At 37.5% G+C, this 13,860-nt stretch overlaps 1 protein-coding gene across 1 annotated transcript in view; it reads right to left on the bottom strand.

Annotated features, from left to right (window-relative positions):
- Positions 1-11,057, bottom strand: part of LOC103599788 (contactin-associated protein-like 5) — a gene marked incomplete at both ends in the record, with an annotated part of 172,716 nt that extends 161,659 nt beyond the window's left edge. The window contains one exon of the mRNA XM_008583960.1: positions 10,873-11,057. Coding sequence (XP_008582182.1) covers positions 10,873-11,057 — 185 coding nt within the window. The remainder of the gene's footprint in view (positions 1-10,872) is intronic.
- Between the last annotated feature and the right edge of the window lie 2,803 nt (positions 11,058-13,860).

Below are 13,860 nucleotides of genomic sequence, written 5' to 3'. Positions count from 1 at the left end.
TTGTTTGGCCCCTAATTTGGAGTTGCATATTGAGGGGCAGTAGTTGATTGTGTTTTTGCCCCAAATTATCTCTTCATTTTTGCTTCTATCACCTATTCTTTTACAAATTCCCAGTGCCCCTCATTTCTGCATGAGAATTGTCCTCTCCCCACCTCCCAGGACAGAAAGGAAATGACATCTTACCCAGATGCAGCCACACACTGAATAAAAGAAAGCACTGGTCGCACTAGCTCTCCCTGTTTATAGAGGGCCTGTGCTCTTTCACTCGTTCACGCCCCCACTTCCTGCCCAATGGCCATCCTCCTCCTACAGCCTGGCTGTGGCTTCTGGCTGAAGCCCTACAGTTGCGCCTTACAGTTCATCTGGATTGGGCCTCTCCAGTTCAACCCTCAGCACCCTCTTTTGACCAAGGTTTTGTTTTAGTAATAACAATAGTAGCATTTATTACTTATTTATATATATTGGAAACCATGCTTAGAGCTTGCCTTCACTATCTTTTCTCTAAGCTTTGAGTTGGATACTATTATTTCCTTCACTTCACAACTGAGAAAAATGATGACATGCAGAGGTTTAGCGTGACTGAGGTCTCACAGCCATGAGGTGGAGGAGCTGGAGCTCCATATCCTTCAGTCCTGAGCCCCATGTCTACATCATGACACACACTGTCTCCTTCTAGCTTCTTCTATTTCTAGCTCCATTGAATAACCTTCTCAAAGAATCAGAGCCCAGGTGAAGGTGACCAAATTGTCCCTGTTTTCCCCACACTGTCTCCTTCTAGCTTCTTCTATTTCTAGCTCCATTGAATAACCTTCTCAAAGAATCGGAGCCCAGGTGAAGGTGACCAAATTGTCCCTGTTTTCCCGAAACTTTCCCATTTTAAAACTAAAAGTTGCACATCCCCAGAACCCTTCCATTCTTGCCTGAGCAACCTGGCACGCTTTGCATCATTGCCTCAGGTGAAACCAGAAAACTGGCTTGTGCTATTTTTGTGAACCTACTGCAGCCCTTGAGGTAAAGAAAAGGAGAGGTGGTGCACGATTGTAGCAGCAGGAGCCATCGATATTTCCTCAACAGCACAAATCAGCACCTCCTATTTTCTTTGACAGGATAACTCTATGTCCTTAATCTACTTTCAGGTCTTGAACTAGAAGCTGCATTTAGACCATCTTTTTCATGGTTATGGTTGTGGTCATCGTGGCTGCTGGTCCAAATCTGATCAACTGCTAGGCCTATGGTTTAGGGTATCTTTTCACAGACTCACAGATATCAGGTGCTGACACAGCCCACTAAGTCTAACATATATTTTATCATTTTTATTCTGAATGAATTTATAATATTTATACCTTAGGTTCTTTGGCCAGTGGGTTACACCATGTATATTTCAGTACTCAAGCAAGGATCTCAATGGAAATTCTAACTTCAGTATCCCCCATTTGCCCAGGCAAAAGGGGCTACTGCTGTGGACCTGGCATTCTAAAGAGCTCTGCTATGTCTATCTTCCAGTAACATTATACCTTGCAAAGGATGGTGTTTGAGAGCCAAGGGGAAGTGACCATAAAAAGTGACCACCACTCTTCTAGACCATGGCTTTCTTACACAACACCCCAGAGTTTCCTGCCTCAACAGCTTTGAAACTTCTTTGAGGATCTATGCTGCTTTCTTCCCTCATCTGCCTTCTTCAGGGGAAGCCATGGGGCAGCTTTTTGCAGCTTGGACAGAGCCTGGACATATTTGGCATGGTTGTGAAGGTATATCTGGAGAGGAGTAAAGCATATTTTATTCAACAGTTCTTTAGCTTGATTTGTAACTCTTTAAATATTTAGATTTAGAGCATGTGGGTCTCCTAGATTTAGAGTATGTGGGTCTCTATTTGTACTCTTGCCTCAGTTCCTATGAGTATCCTAGTGGAGCTTGGCTAACTGTATATTATTTTATTGATAACAGTAATTTAGCCCCAATTCATCCAGTCTTCAAATGTCTTATTAGCCTCTTCCACTAGAAGTAGCAGGCTAATTAAAATGTACTACGTCTCCCAAAGAACAACTAAAATAAAACAAGATATATTATCATTTGTTCCTTTAGTTTGTATTAACAAAAATGATTTTTTTTGTATAATACTGGTGTTGAAATATTTCCTCGATTATTTTCAACAGAATTAGTGCACTTCAATAAACATATAAGAAGAGTCTTTATCTCCCATTTTACTGTTATAAAACTTGAGGAAATAGAAAATTAGCAAGTCCACAAATCACAACAATCTTAAATATAAAACTAGAAAGAAATGTAATGTGATTTCAAATCTTTCATGCAGACAGAGCCCAGCATAAGCCCCAGAGTCTGTGCTCGTATCTCCAGGGATTGAATCCCCCTGCTCGAAAGCCTGGTTACCAGGTTGATTTCTGGTCTAATAGCCACACAGACCTCACCTCAAATCCTGTTTCTGTTACTTGGTGGGGTGGCTACTGGAGAATAGGAATTGGGGAATTCCTAAATATCTCTTTGTCTTGGTTTTATATTTGTTATATAGAGATGATAACCTCCCTTACAGGGCTGCTTTGGGGTTAAACAAAATCACAAAATGCCCGACAAAATAGGAGCACTTTTTTTCTTCCATTTTTTTTTCCTTTCTACTTTATTTTTGCATCTATTAACTTTTTTCTTATTTTATTCTCTTCAGTTTATTTTCCTCCATGTAGATCTTCTACTTTAAGCTTGCAAATGAATTTCCAAGGAAAAAAAAAGATCGATAACAATTGTACTATCACATATTCTGGAAAACAGTTTCCCTAATCATCTGTATTTTAATCATCAAATAAATAGTTTTATTATATCTGGCCAGTCCTTTAATCATGTTTGAATTATAAGAGAAGTGTCCATTAGGTAATGCCAAGCAAAGGTAAGGGCAGCAGCAAGAGGTGACCTCCGAACATGGGGGACCTATTAGAAACTTCTTAGGGTATAAATTGAAATCATTTATAATTCACAGAAAGAAAATTTGTTCAGCTACTCAACAGATTTATTGAGTGTGTTTTAAGTGCCAGACACAATTCTATAGAAATAGATGTAAGTAAAAAAGAAAATCTCAACCTTTATGATGAGCTTAAACTCTATGACTGGGGTAGAGATGATGAGATATACAATTTTTAAAAATAAGATAATTAAATTATATATTATGAAAGTACTTTTGAAAAAAAAACATGAATAAAAATGAATTGGAGCATGGAATTTTAGAAGTAAATGAAAGAACTATGTTTTAAATCATGGATTCTTTCTATTGCTTGAGTATCTTAAAATATTTTTTTGCATACATTAACAAAATTCAAAAAGTTTAAGATTGTATATAGTATAAAACTAAGGCTTCCTTCTCCTTTCATGCCACTCTCTGAAATTATTTCTTACCTGTTGCTTTAGTATTTTTTCAGAAATTCCTGTCTATATGTGCTTTCAAGTTTGTATATTATTTTCTATTTTTTAAAGACAGATACTATTTACACTGCACCGCACATTGATTTTTCTTTCCATTTAACAATTTATGTTGGAAATGGCTCCATATCAGAACATATAGGACTGCCTCATTCTTTTTAAAGAGTGCATTATACTTTTGTGTGGATTTATCAAGCACCCACAAGGGAGATGAGCCCAAGCCCATCTGCCTGTGGTCCCTGTCCCAAACACTAAAAATGATGACACCTAAACAAAATGGGCTAGATGACCATGACATTAGCTGTTGGGATTCCCATTGCTGAGGACTCAATTCTAGATTGCAGCAAAATGATTTTGTATGATGCAGCTCTATTCTGAGAGGAGAGGGCAGAAAAACCTATGCCTCATCAGAATCTGGGAGGTGATGAGAAACTGTCCTATGACAGCCTCCCACAGGGTTGGGAGGTGAGAGGGAGATGGCCTAGAAGCATCTCCTCACAGGCCTCTGTCCTCTGTTGTTCCAGGAGAATTATAGGGCATCCTTCACAGACTCAGACCAGCTGCGGTGTGAGCCTTTGGCTGCATGGCCCATGTGTGTCTGTTCAAGGTCACTGGGTCATTGAGACAGAGCTGCTCCCAGATGGGACCTGCCATAATTTTTAATCAATCCCTTTTGATGGATCTTTAGGTAATTCCCAATCTTTTATTTTTCCTAGCATATACCCTACTGCACACTTTTGCTTATGGGTGTAAGATAAATTGCTAGAAACAGAATTGTTAGGTTGAAGAGCACTTGTTTCCAACTGAGAATGATATTACCCTTTCTTTGATATTATATTAATTGCAGTGCCAACAAAAATGTTTGGAATAGTTCTGCTTTCTTCATATCCTTGACAACATGGTATATTATAATGTGTTGGTCTTCTAAATTTAAAAATCTAAATTTAAAATATCTTTGCAGCAGGAATTGGCATTCTTTGTTTTTTATGAGTGAAGTTCAGCATCTTTTCATATATATGAAAGCCATTTGTATTTTTTATATATTTATGTTCTTTACCTATTTTTCCATTGGATTACCTGTTTTTAAGCTTATTTGTAGAAACTCTATATTTATTAATAAAATTAAGATATATTAGGAAGTACATTTCCAAGTTATTATTTAAAGGATGACATCATTATATATTTATTTTTTGCCAAATCTCATGTGGTTTAAAAAAATTTACATAGACAAAAATTTTCATATATTTTATTTTCATGTTCCCGGTATTTATGTCATACTTATAAAGACTTCCAACAGTCCTAGATTATAAAATATGATCTCATTTCTTTTAAAACTTCTACAGACTTCACTTTTAAAGATGTATGAAGACATACTTATTTTTAAATGTTTACAGATATTAGTTTAATCTAGTTGGGGTTTTTATTTTGCTTTTTCTTTAACAAAGAATTTTTATTAAAATATGTTTTGTATTTTGTAAAATGCCTTTCCCTATCTAAGGAGTGATAACATATAAATCATATATTTTTTAAAACATGTTTTCAACAATCTGGGTGCTTATAAAATGACTATATAAAGCAGGGTCACTGAAAACTCATGATAAGGAAAGACTTCTTCGATTACAAGGATGTCAGAGAAGGACTAAGTTCCTAAAAATATCCTTTTTCTAAAACCCTTCTGCTCCAGGCTGGAAGTAAAGTGAGCTGCTACAGTCTTTCTGACAGCCTTTGGAGAAGTCACATGGGTTAAGTGATGTGAACTGGGAGGACATTCCAGTGAGAAGTAAAGGATCTGCATTCTTTCTCCTCCTTATTTTTTTGACAGGAGAGTCTACGAGCCCTTGTCTGTGTTTTCCTTCTGGGCTAGAAGAGAAGTAGACGACTACATGCACCTTAGTGTAGCAAATTTCATCTTAGTTTCCTCATAGAAAGTCATCATGTTGCTTAATGGATATCCTTGAGGTAGTTTAAGATGAGAAATGAATGATATCACATTTTCTTACCAAATATTAGCAAATTATGATAAAATTTGAAAAGGAAGATAGGTTTGCATCTTATAATTAGCCTTAATATAAAATTCAATAGGGTATAGCTCTAGAGCAAAAGTACATGCTCTAATAATGGGTCATTGGAAACTAAGGAGGTGAACCCAGTTCTCCTTCTAGTTGGTGGTAGCCAGATCTCCTATGTTCATATATGGGCCTATGGCAGAAAGCAAATCAATAACCTAGATCCTGATCAATATATGACATTGTGATAAAATAGACCTTAGGTTTAAATATCTTGTTTAGCTCTATTCCTTCCAACAGGGAGGTTAATTTTGCTTCTTTGTAAGTGAAGTTAGAAGTTTTCATTCCCCAGTTTTATACAACTGGTTAGTGGTAAAGTGGTAGTTAGAACACAGTTCTCCTGACTGCAATGCTCTTTTCTCTCCACATAGCCTTTGAGGTAAATCTTCAAAGGCTGGAAACTTCTCCTGACACATAACTCTTGTTTTCCAGTATAGCCAACATCTAACACCAATGTTAAGTCAATCTGTCTTCTTTTATGATTATTTGAGTAAGCTGACTGCATAATCTGGAAAAGGCTTGACTTCCCTGAAGCAGAGATTGCTTCAGAGAAACATTTCAAGGTGTTTCTTTTCTAGGGAACACTTTTTATAAGGCACCAAGAAATTTGTGCATGCCCTGAAGAAATCGGTGCCAACTTCATAAAGTGAGTGATATCATTGCATTGCATTTCTCTAAATGCTGGCATTCACTTTAATGTCATTCAGCTGCGATCTCATAGGGAGTCCGTACGTACACAAGAGACCATAGGTAGGCAGACATAGTTTTGCAAATAAATGTTAAATCAGGCAACAGGGTGCCTTTTAGAATGAAATCCTAGGACATTAGAGGGAAAGTATTTGGGGAAATGGCGAGACTTAAAATTGATTTTATGGGTTTTTGTTGTTGTCTTCAAGGTCATAAAAGATATCTCTTTGCTTTGAGGCAACTCCAATATTGTGCATGCTCTTTGTTTTTTCAATCAATTAAACAAGTTGACAAAGAAGAGCGATTGATATTCACAGATTTCCAGTTTTCAACAACTCAGAAAAATCTCCCTGTTATCTTGAATTTTGAGTCAAATAAAGACAACTTAGTTTTTGAAGTTAATGAATGGCCTATCTTATCCACAGTATACTAAACTAAGGTTAGGATCAAAAGAAGAGATCTTTCTTACAGCACATAACAGTGATTTAAAAAGAAAGGCGGCTTCTAATTTTTCGATTATTCGTCTCCACCTCCACTCTGCTATTATCTATCTCACTAGTGATTGAAACTGTCTCCTAAGAGGGTTTCTTATTTCTGTCCAGCAGCCCCTTCCCTCTACCCACCTACTAGTCCAAGCTACACATAACCTCCAGGGTGACTGCTCTAAAACAGTGGTGCTCAGTCCTCAGGGAGCCTCAGAATCACCTGGAGGACTTCTAAGAGCACATTGCTGAGACCATGTCCCAGAGTTACTAATTCGGTAGGTCTGGGTGGGGCTTGAGTATTTTCATTTTTAACAACTTTTCATATTCAGTCCTCAGGGAGCCTCAGAATCACCTGGAGGACTTCTAAGAGCACATTGCTGAGACCATCTCCCAGAGTAACTAATTCGGTAGGTCTGGGTGGGGCTTGAGTATTTTCATTTTTAACAACTTTTCATGGGATACTAATCATATATTTAGAATTATTGAACCATACATTTAGAATTACTAGTCTAAAACATAAAACCACTCATGTCACTCTCCTGCAAAAAATCCTTTAGTGGCTCCTCATCTCTTGTCATTTTGGTTCTTCAACATGGTCACATGCCCCTCCATCTCCATCACCTGGTCCTGGCCTAATTCCTGTGTTTTATCTCTATTTCGTGTCTCTAGTGGTGTGTTGATAAAGGTTTAAAAACTAGGTATCCAGGGTGGGACACAGGCACAGACATATGTATGTGTGTACGTGTGCATGTGTGTATATACAAGTGTAAGATTATTTTACTGATATAAGCAATGTGTAGCATGCAATTTACAAAAAATAATAAAATGTACAAAAATCTTTATTGAAAATGTCATATAACCACTTGATTCTTATAGAATGCTTTTGCTGATTTTTTTCTGAACTCTTTTATCTGTAGTCACGTACAGTATGTCTCATATTCTTATTTTATTCCTTTATTTCTTTTACAAACCTTTAAAAATGTTAAAATTAGTATTAATCCACAAGCCACAGAAACACAGGCTACAAGCCAAACTTGTAGTTTGCTGACCTGTGGTACAGACAATGCACAAAACAATAAATCAAACCCTGATTCACATTGTTTGTCAAAATCTATGGTGTGAATACTTCCACTATGGTGGATTTCAGGTTACAAAGGGATATCACTGAACATGGAATTGGGAAAAGTGCTGTAGCAGCCCTATATAGAGTATTTTTACCACACAGATAGAATATACATGATAAACCTCAAGAGCTCATATACCAGATAGGTGATAGATAGATAGCCAGATAGATGTAACACGGTAAAATAATTAAGACTCAATAAGTTTATTATCTGTTAGAAATACTTTAATTGCAAGTTTACGTAACTTAATTTTTAGTAATGACTATATTTACCAGCCAGCTGATAAGAGTCCTAAAAGTCTAACATTTAATATTCATGAATCGATAAAAGCTGACTCCAATACACCACTCCTGGCCTATTGTTTTAAACTCCCTAAATGCTGGACTATTTGATAGTTCATGAACTTTGCCTTGGAATGCCCTTCTGACCTTCTGCACCAGCTGATCTTATTCTTCTTTCAAAACATACCAGCATCACCTGCTGGAAACTTTCTTCCATTTTTCTAGGTTGAGCCAAGTGTCCTTTCTTTTATGTAAATACATGATTATATATAGCTTATATGTAATTAAAGTATATGTTATATGAATATATGATTGTATATAATAATAACATATAAATTATATAAGTATATTATTATATAAATATGTAATTTCTATATTCTCAGCCCTAGTGCTCAGGGCCTCTCTTCTCTGCAGCACTCACCTCCTTGTTCTGCAGTGGCTTATCTCAGCTATCAGACTGTAAGCTTCTCCATCTCAGGAGCTCTGCCTCAGTCAAACTGTATATTTATTGCCCAGCACAAAGCCTGATGTAGAGTAGTGGCATAATATGTACTTCTTGAACTGAACCACTAGCAAAGATGGTTAATGCTTGCCTGCCAGTTTGCAGAGCTTCGTGCAACCTTCTGTGTACTGCAGAGTTGGTGCATTTCTCTGTGCCTCTGCTACAAGAGAGCAGAAGAGAAACAGCTCTCACTCGTATTAGTCAAAGGTCTGAGTCAGAATGATAGCTAAAGACTAGTGACTATAGTGCAGGTTTTAAATTCCTATAGATTTCTTTTTCTGTTTTTCTTATTTTATTCCTTGTATAAAAATGTTAAGAAAGTAAAATTTTTCCAAATACTGATTTATAGATAATGTTTGCAAGTGGCACACAAAAAAGTTCAGTTTCACAAAGAGTAATGTTCTATGATGTCTTTAAATGTACTTTTAATCCTTATTTTAAGCTAAGTGCAATAGTAATTTAATACAATAAGCTAAATAACCCACAAAACCTGTATATCCTGAACTACAAAAGTGGTTTCCATAGCCACACATGGCATTAGTCAGGTACACATTTCCACAATGAACAAGTATTTACAAATATATTAATAAAACACTACTCCAAACGCTTATCTTGCCATCAGCCTTTTAAGCAATGCCATTCCTGCTACTGAAACATTTATTTTTAAAAGCTTTGATCTGATCTGGGGAAGAACTCTCTTAAAAATTAACAAATTGTACATTATAAACCCCAAAGGTTTTAAATCAAAAAAGCCTTCCTACACAAAAGCATACACATGAAATTTTCGATTCTCAAAAAAAAAGTCACTCCTTTACCTGAAGAATATTAAAACAATTTACCTAAGATAGATATTCTTACAAAAAACTGTACTTTCTTATATTATCATCCCCTTAAAAGAAACAAAAAACAGTTCACTATCTTTAATAACCTCTCAGACTATTGTCTAAAAACTTCAGAATGCATGAAGCACGTGTCTCAGCTATCATAAAGTCAAAGATGTTATTTTTATTTCACATATTAAATAGCTACATCATTGCTTACAATGGCACATATATTCCTAACACATAAATACTACTTCATCCTTTAGATGGTAAAAAGTCAGAAGGAACTGCATGGTTCGCAAGGTACTTTAACTTATGTGTGGTCATTGAAACCCAATAAGTAACTCATATAAAGGCAGGCAATTAAACACTGAAATATCACTTTAAAATTGAAAACATGAAAATAAAGGCTGAAAACTTTGTGTTTCTCCATCTTTCATTTATATGCCTAAATATCAGAACCTTATTGTAGAAAATATACAACTATTATATATAGTTTCTCCAGAAGATAATGAAGTTTCATTTAATACAATAGTTGTCAAAATCCATAGTTTGCTTCATCAAATGCTATTCCAGCTTGTTTCAATTGTTCATTCAATTGTTCATTCATTCAAGCAAGTCTTTTACACTAGCAAACTTCCTCGGGTCCTTTTGAATCAAAAAGATGGCATCTTCAACTTGTCCTTGATCTTGTCTTCCAATTGCCATTGCCTTGTGAGTCATCTCAGTGATGAACTCTATGACAAGGTCTTCAAAAATATCCACTGATTTGGGATAAGGATTCTGATCGTCCCCAAACCCATACATCATACATCGTAATTCTTTAGAAAAAGGTTTCTATCTTTTACCTGTCCACGTCAGTGATGAACTCTATGACAAGGTCTTCAAAAATATCCACTGATTTGGGATAAGGATTCTGTTCATCCCCAAACCCATACATCATACATCGTAATTCTTTAGAAAAAGGTTTCTATCTTTTACCTGTCCACCTTCTGCATCTCACCCGATTTCTTCATTTTCTTCCCCAAAGGTAGGATCTTCTTCCTTATCTGCCAGCCAACCAGCCCACCAACTTACTGTACCCCCCTGGCTCACTAAATTCCCACAGATGTTGTTTATAATCTCTATATCTTCCAACACCCTGGATAATTAAAGTCGTTTCTGTTTTTAAAAAGAGTGATTGTGTGTAACCGAGAGACTGTACAAAGACAAAGGCAGGAAACAGGGGGGGAAATCTAAAAGGAGACTTGCTGATTTGACACAGTTAGCTGACACCTTCTGTGCTACTTCATCGCTGCCAAGGCATTTCCTGATGCTCACGGCTCAGATTCTGTCGCTGGACTCCTCCCCTTGCAGACTGTCTGGCACAGGTGGAGGGGAAGATTCCTCAGTGTCCCCCATATTCTCTCCATTGCTCTGTTTACTGATTTTCTTACTGCTCTTGAGCAATGGGCCAGGGGATTTTCAGGGAGAGTCTACTCACCTCATAGTCAATGTCTAAGGCATCCGCCTCGCCCTTGGTCCGGATGTGCTGTGTGTGCTTGTCCACGGTGAAGTTCACCTGCTTGCCCACCCGCTCGATGAGGACCGAGTGCCAGTGCTGGTCATCCAGGAGGCTGCCCAGGGTTGCCAAGGGGGGACTGCTGCTGAGCCGAGCTTTACTGTCATCTGTGAAGGGGGAGAAAAGTAGAATAGCATCTGTGCCCAAGGGCAGCCTTGAACGTGCGTTCTCCAAGGAAGTCCAGCTCTCTCTATCCTAAAGGTAAGGAGTGATTGTCTCCGCAGGCCCAGAATTGTGCTGGGTTTGTGCAGGAATAATAGGCTTTGCCCACTGATTTCAGGACCCATTTGAGTTCAATTGATGCACACATACTCTTCCAGACATGAAATGGCATGCTTTCAAGAACTGAACAAGTAAAAATAATGAAAGGAACTACATCCAAATGGCCAAATGAACAAGATTGAAAATAGGGGGTTTCACTTTTAGAAATAATGCACACTTGAATTTGAACAGCTGTTGAGTGGGGAAAGCAGATCATGAGCTGTGCTTTGGAGGAAGGTTAAAGTTGAGATAAGCAAAGACAGTGGGTATGCTGAGTTAAGTCAGTGTGTGAAGGCAAAGGAGGAAAGAATCATTCTAGTTGCCTTTGTTGAGTATATGCTGCATGAATGGCACTTACATAGGAAGGTTACAACTTACACTTTTAATCCTCTAAGGGAAAATTATTATCTACATTTTGCAAATAAGCAACCTGAAGTTTGGTGACATTAAGCATACATACGTGCAACCATACCCACCAGCAGCCAAAAAAAAAAAAAAAAAGAAAAAGAAAGAAAGAAAAAGTGCAGCTGGAATTGTATTTTGAACCCTGGTCTCCAGGTCTGCTTGAACCTTTTACTCTGACCACAACTACTGCTCATGACACAGGTCTTATGTGTTGAGGATTCAGCCCAGGTTGAGGTTGGAAGACTCTCCTGAGAGAATGTGAGATTCAGGTGACAGGTATATTTTTAAGTCCTCTTCTCTTACCATCTTCTAATTGACACATTTCTCTGGCTGTATCCTTCCACCAAAACATTACAGTGTTTTGTTTTTTTTTTTCCTTTGCAGAATTTTCCTCAACCTCAGCAAAATGTTAATTAAACAACTAATTATTACTTATATATAAAATTTTTAATTTGGGGAATGTTTTGTGTATAAAGTCCCCTTAATAACTGAGAGCTAAACGTCTCTCTCCTCTCTCCCAGGCTGTGTTTTTCCCAGCACAACCACAAGACCCTGTTCAACAGCATGACCTGTAGAGGCAGGTACTGCCATGTCCCTTGGGGGCTACTCACTCCCACCTCTGTTTATCTTCTAATTGACACATTTCTCTGGCTGTATCCTTCCACCAAAACATTACAGTGTTGTTTTTTTTTTCCTTTGCAGAATTTTCCTCAACCTCAGCAAAATGTTAATTAAACAACTAATTATTACTTATATATAAAATTTTTAATTTGGGGAATGTTTTGTGTATAAAGTCCCCTTAATAACTGAGAGCTAAACGTCTCTCTCCTCTCTCCCAGGCTGTGTTTTTCCCAGCACAACCACAAGACCCTGTTCAACAGCATGACCTGTAGAGGTAGGTACTGCCATGTCCCTTGGGGGCTACTCACTCCCACCTCTGTTTTGGCTCTAAACCACTATTTTCTTCACAGAATAACACTTTATTGCTTCATATAAAGGCAAGGTGGCGGCATCAAACTTGTTATAAGTGTAAAACGAGAGCTGGTGAATTAATAGGTGAGTTTATTTCTTTGGTTTATTCATTGTTTTTTGTTCCACAGCTTTTGAGTTCCCAACATTTATTGGGTTATGCTAATGAGTTAATGAATATTTTTTTCTTTTTTTTCCCTCTCTCCCTCTCTACTTCTCTCACTCCTTTCCTTTCTTCTCTCTCTCCTACCTTCCTTCCTTCTTTAAAAATTTATTGCAATCTATTTGTGCTGGTTGTAATGACAGATGATGTATAAAGGGTATACAGAGTTACAAGGTATTCTGCCCTCTCTGAAGGTCTCAGCATGGAGATAATAAATATACTGAAAAAAGTGTGCCAGTGGTATGAGGAGACAGCATCAGTGCAGAGTGCCCTGTGAAGGTCGTGTAGGGAGCTGTGCAGACCTCCTACAGCAGCCACAGGATGAGTGTGACCGGAAGGAGGAGCTTGGCTACACGGTCAGGAGAAGCCCGCTCCAGGGCTCACAGGTGGGCAGAACATGGAGAGGGATTCCAGCATCCCAGTGCCAGGAGCTCGCGGCCATGGCTCCCACTGTCCAGGACTTTTTGCACCAGGTCATACAGCTTATATTTTATCTTTAAGGGAGCCGTTGACGAATGAGTAAATTAGAGATTACCAATTCAGATTAACATATAAGAGAGGTTATTTTGGCAGCTGTATGAGAAATTGATTAGAAGGCAAGACTGGCAGTAAGGTTGGCAGGAATCCAGATGGAGCATCCAGGAGCTTAAGTAGACAGAGCACCGGAAGTGTGGGGGTGCAGGTAATGATAAGGTGTTAACATGAGGTCGCCTTTCGCTTAGAAAGAAAGAACAAAGAAAACCAAAGTTTGCCTATCTGATAGTTAAAAAATTCTATTTCAGAGTAACGTTAATACGAATTTCTCTTAATGTGAATGAAGTTGAATTTTTTTTTCCATTTTTATTTTGTTTGCTGTGGACTCCCTTCTCCTATCTCTTGCCTATTTTTTTTTTTTCTGTTCACTTTCTTATTAATTTATATTTAGCCCATTGTCTGTAATATGAATTTTGGCAATATCTTTTTGCTATTCTTCATTTGTTTTTTGATGTCACTTTTCTGTTTTTGTTTGTTTACCACTCACATACTTTTGTGTTGAAAAAAATGCAACCATTTTTTAATTTATTTTATGGCTTTTGGATTTGTGTGACAGTTCAAAAATTTTCCCCTTTCTG

Source organism: Galeopterus variegatus, unplaced genomic scaffold (assembly GCF_000696425.1).
Source record: "Galeopterus variegatus unplaced genomic scaffold, G_variegatus-3.0.2 Scaffold3104, whole genome shotgun sequence".
In the NCBI taxonomy this organism is placed as follows: Eukaryota; Metazoa; Chordata; class Mammalia; order Dermoptera; family Cynocephalidae; genus Galeopterus; species Galeopterus variegatus.
Note: the sequence above shows the minus strand (reverse complement) of the source record. Positions and strands in the feature narration are given on the sequence as shown.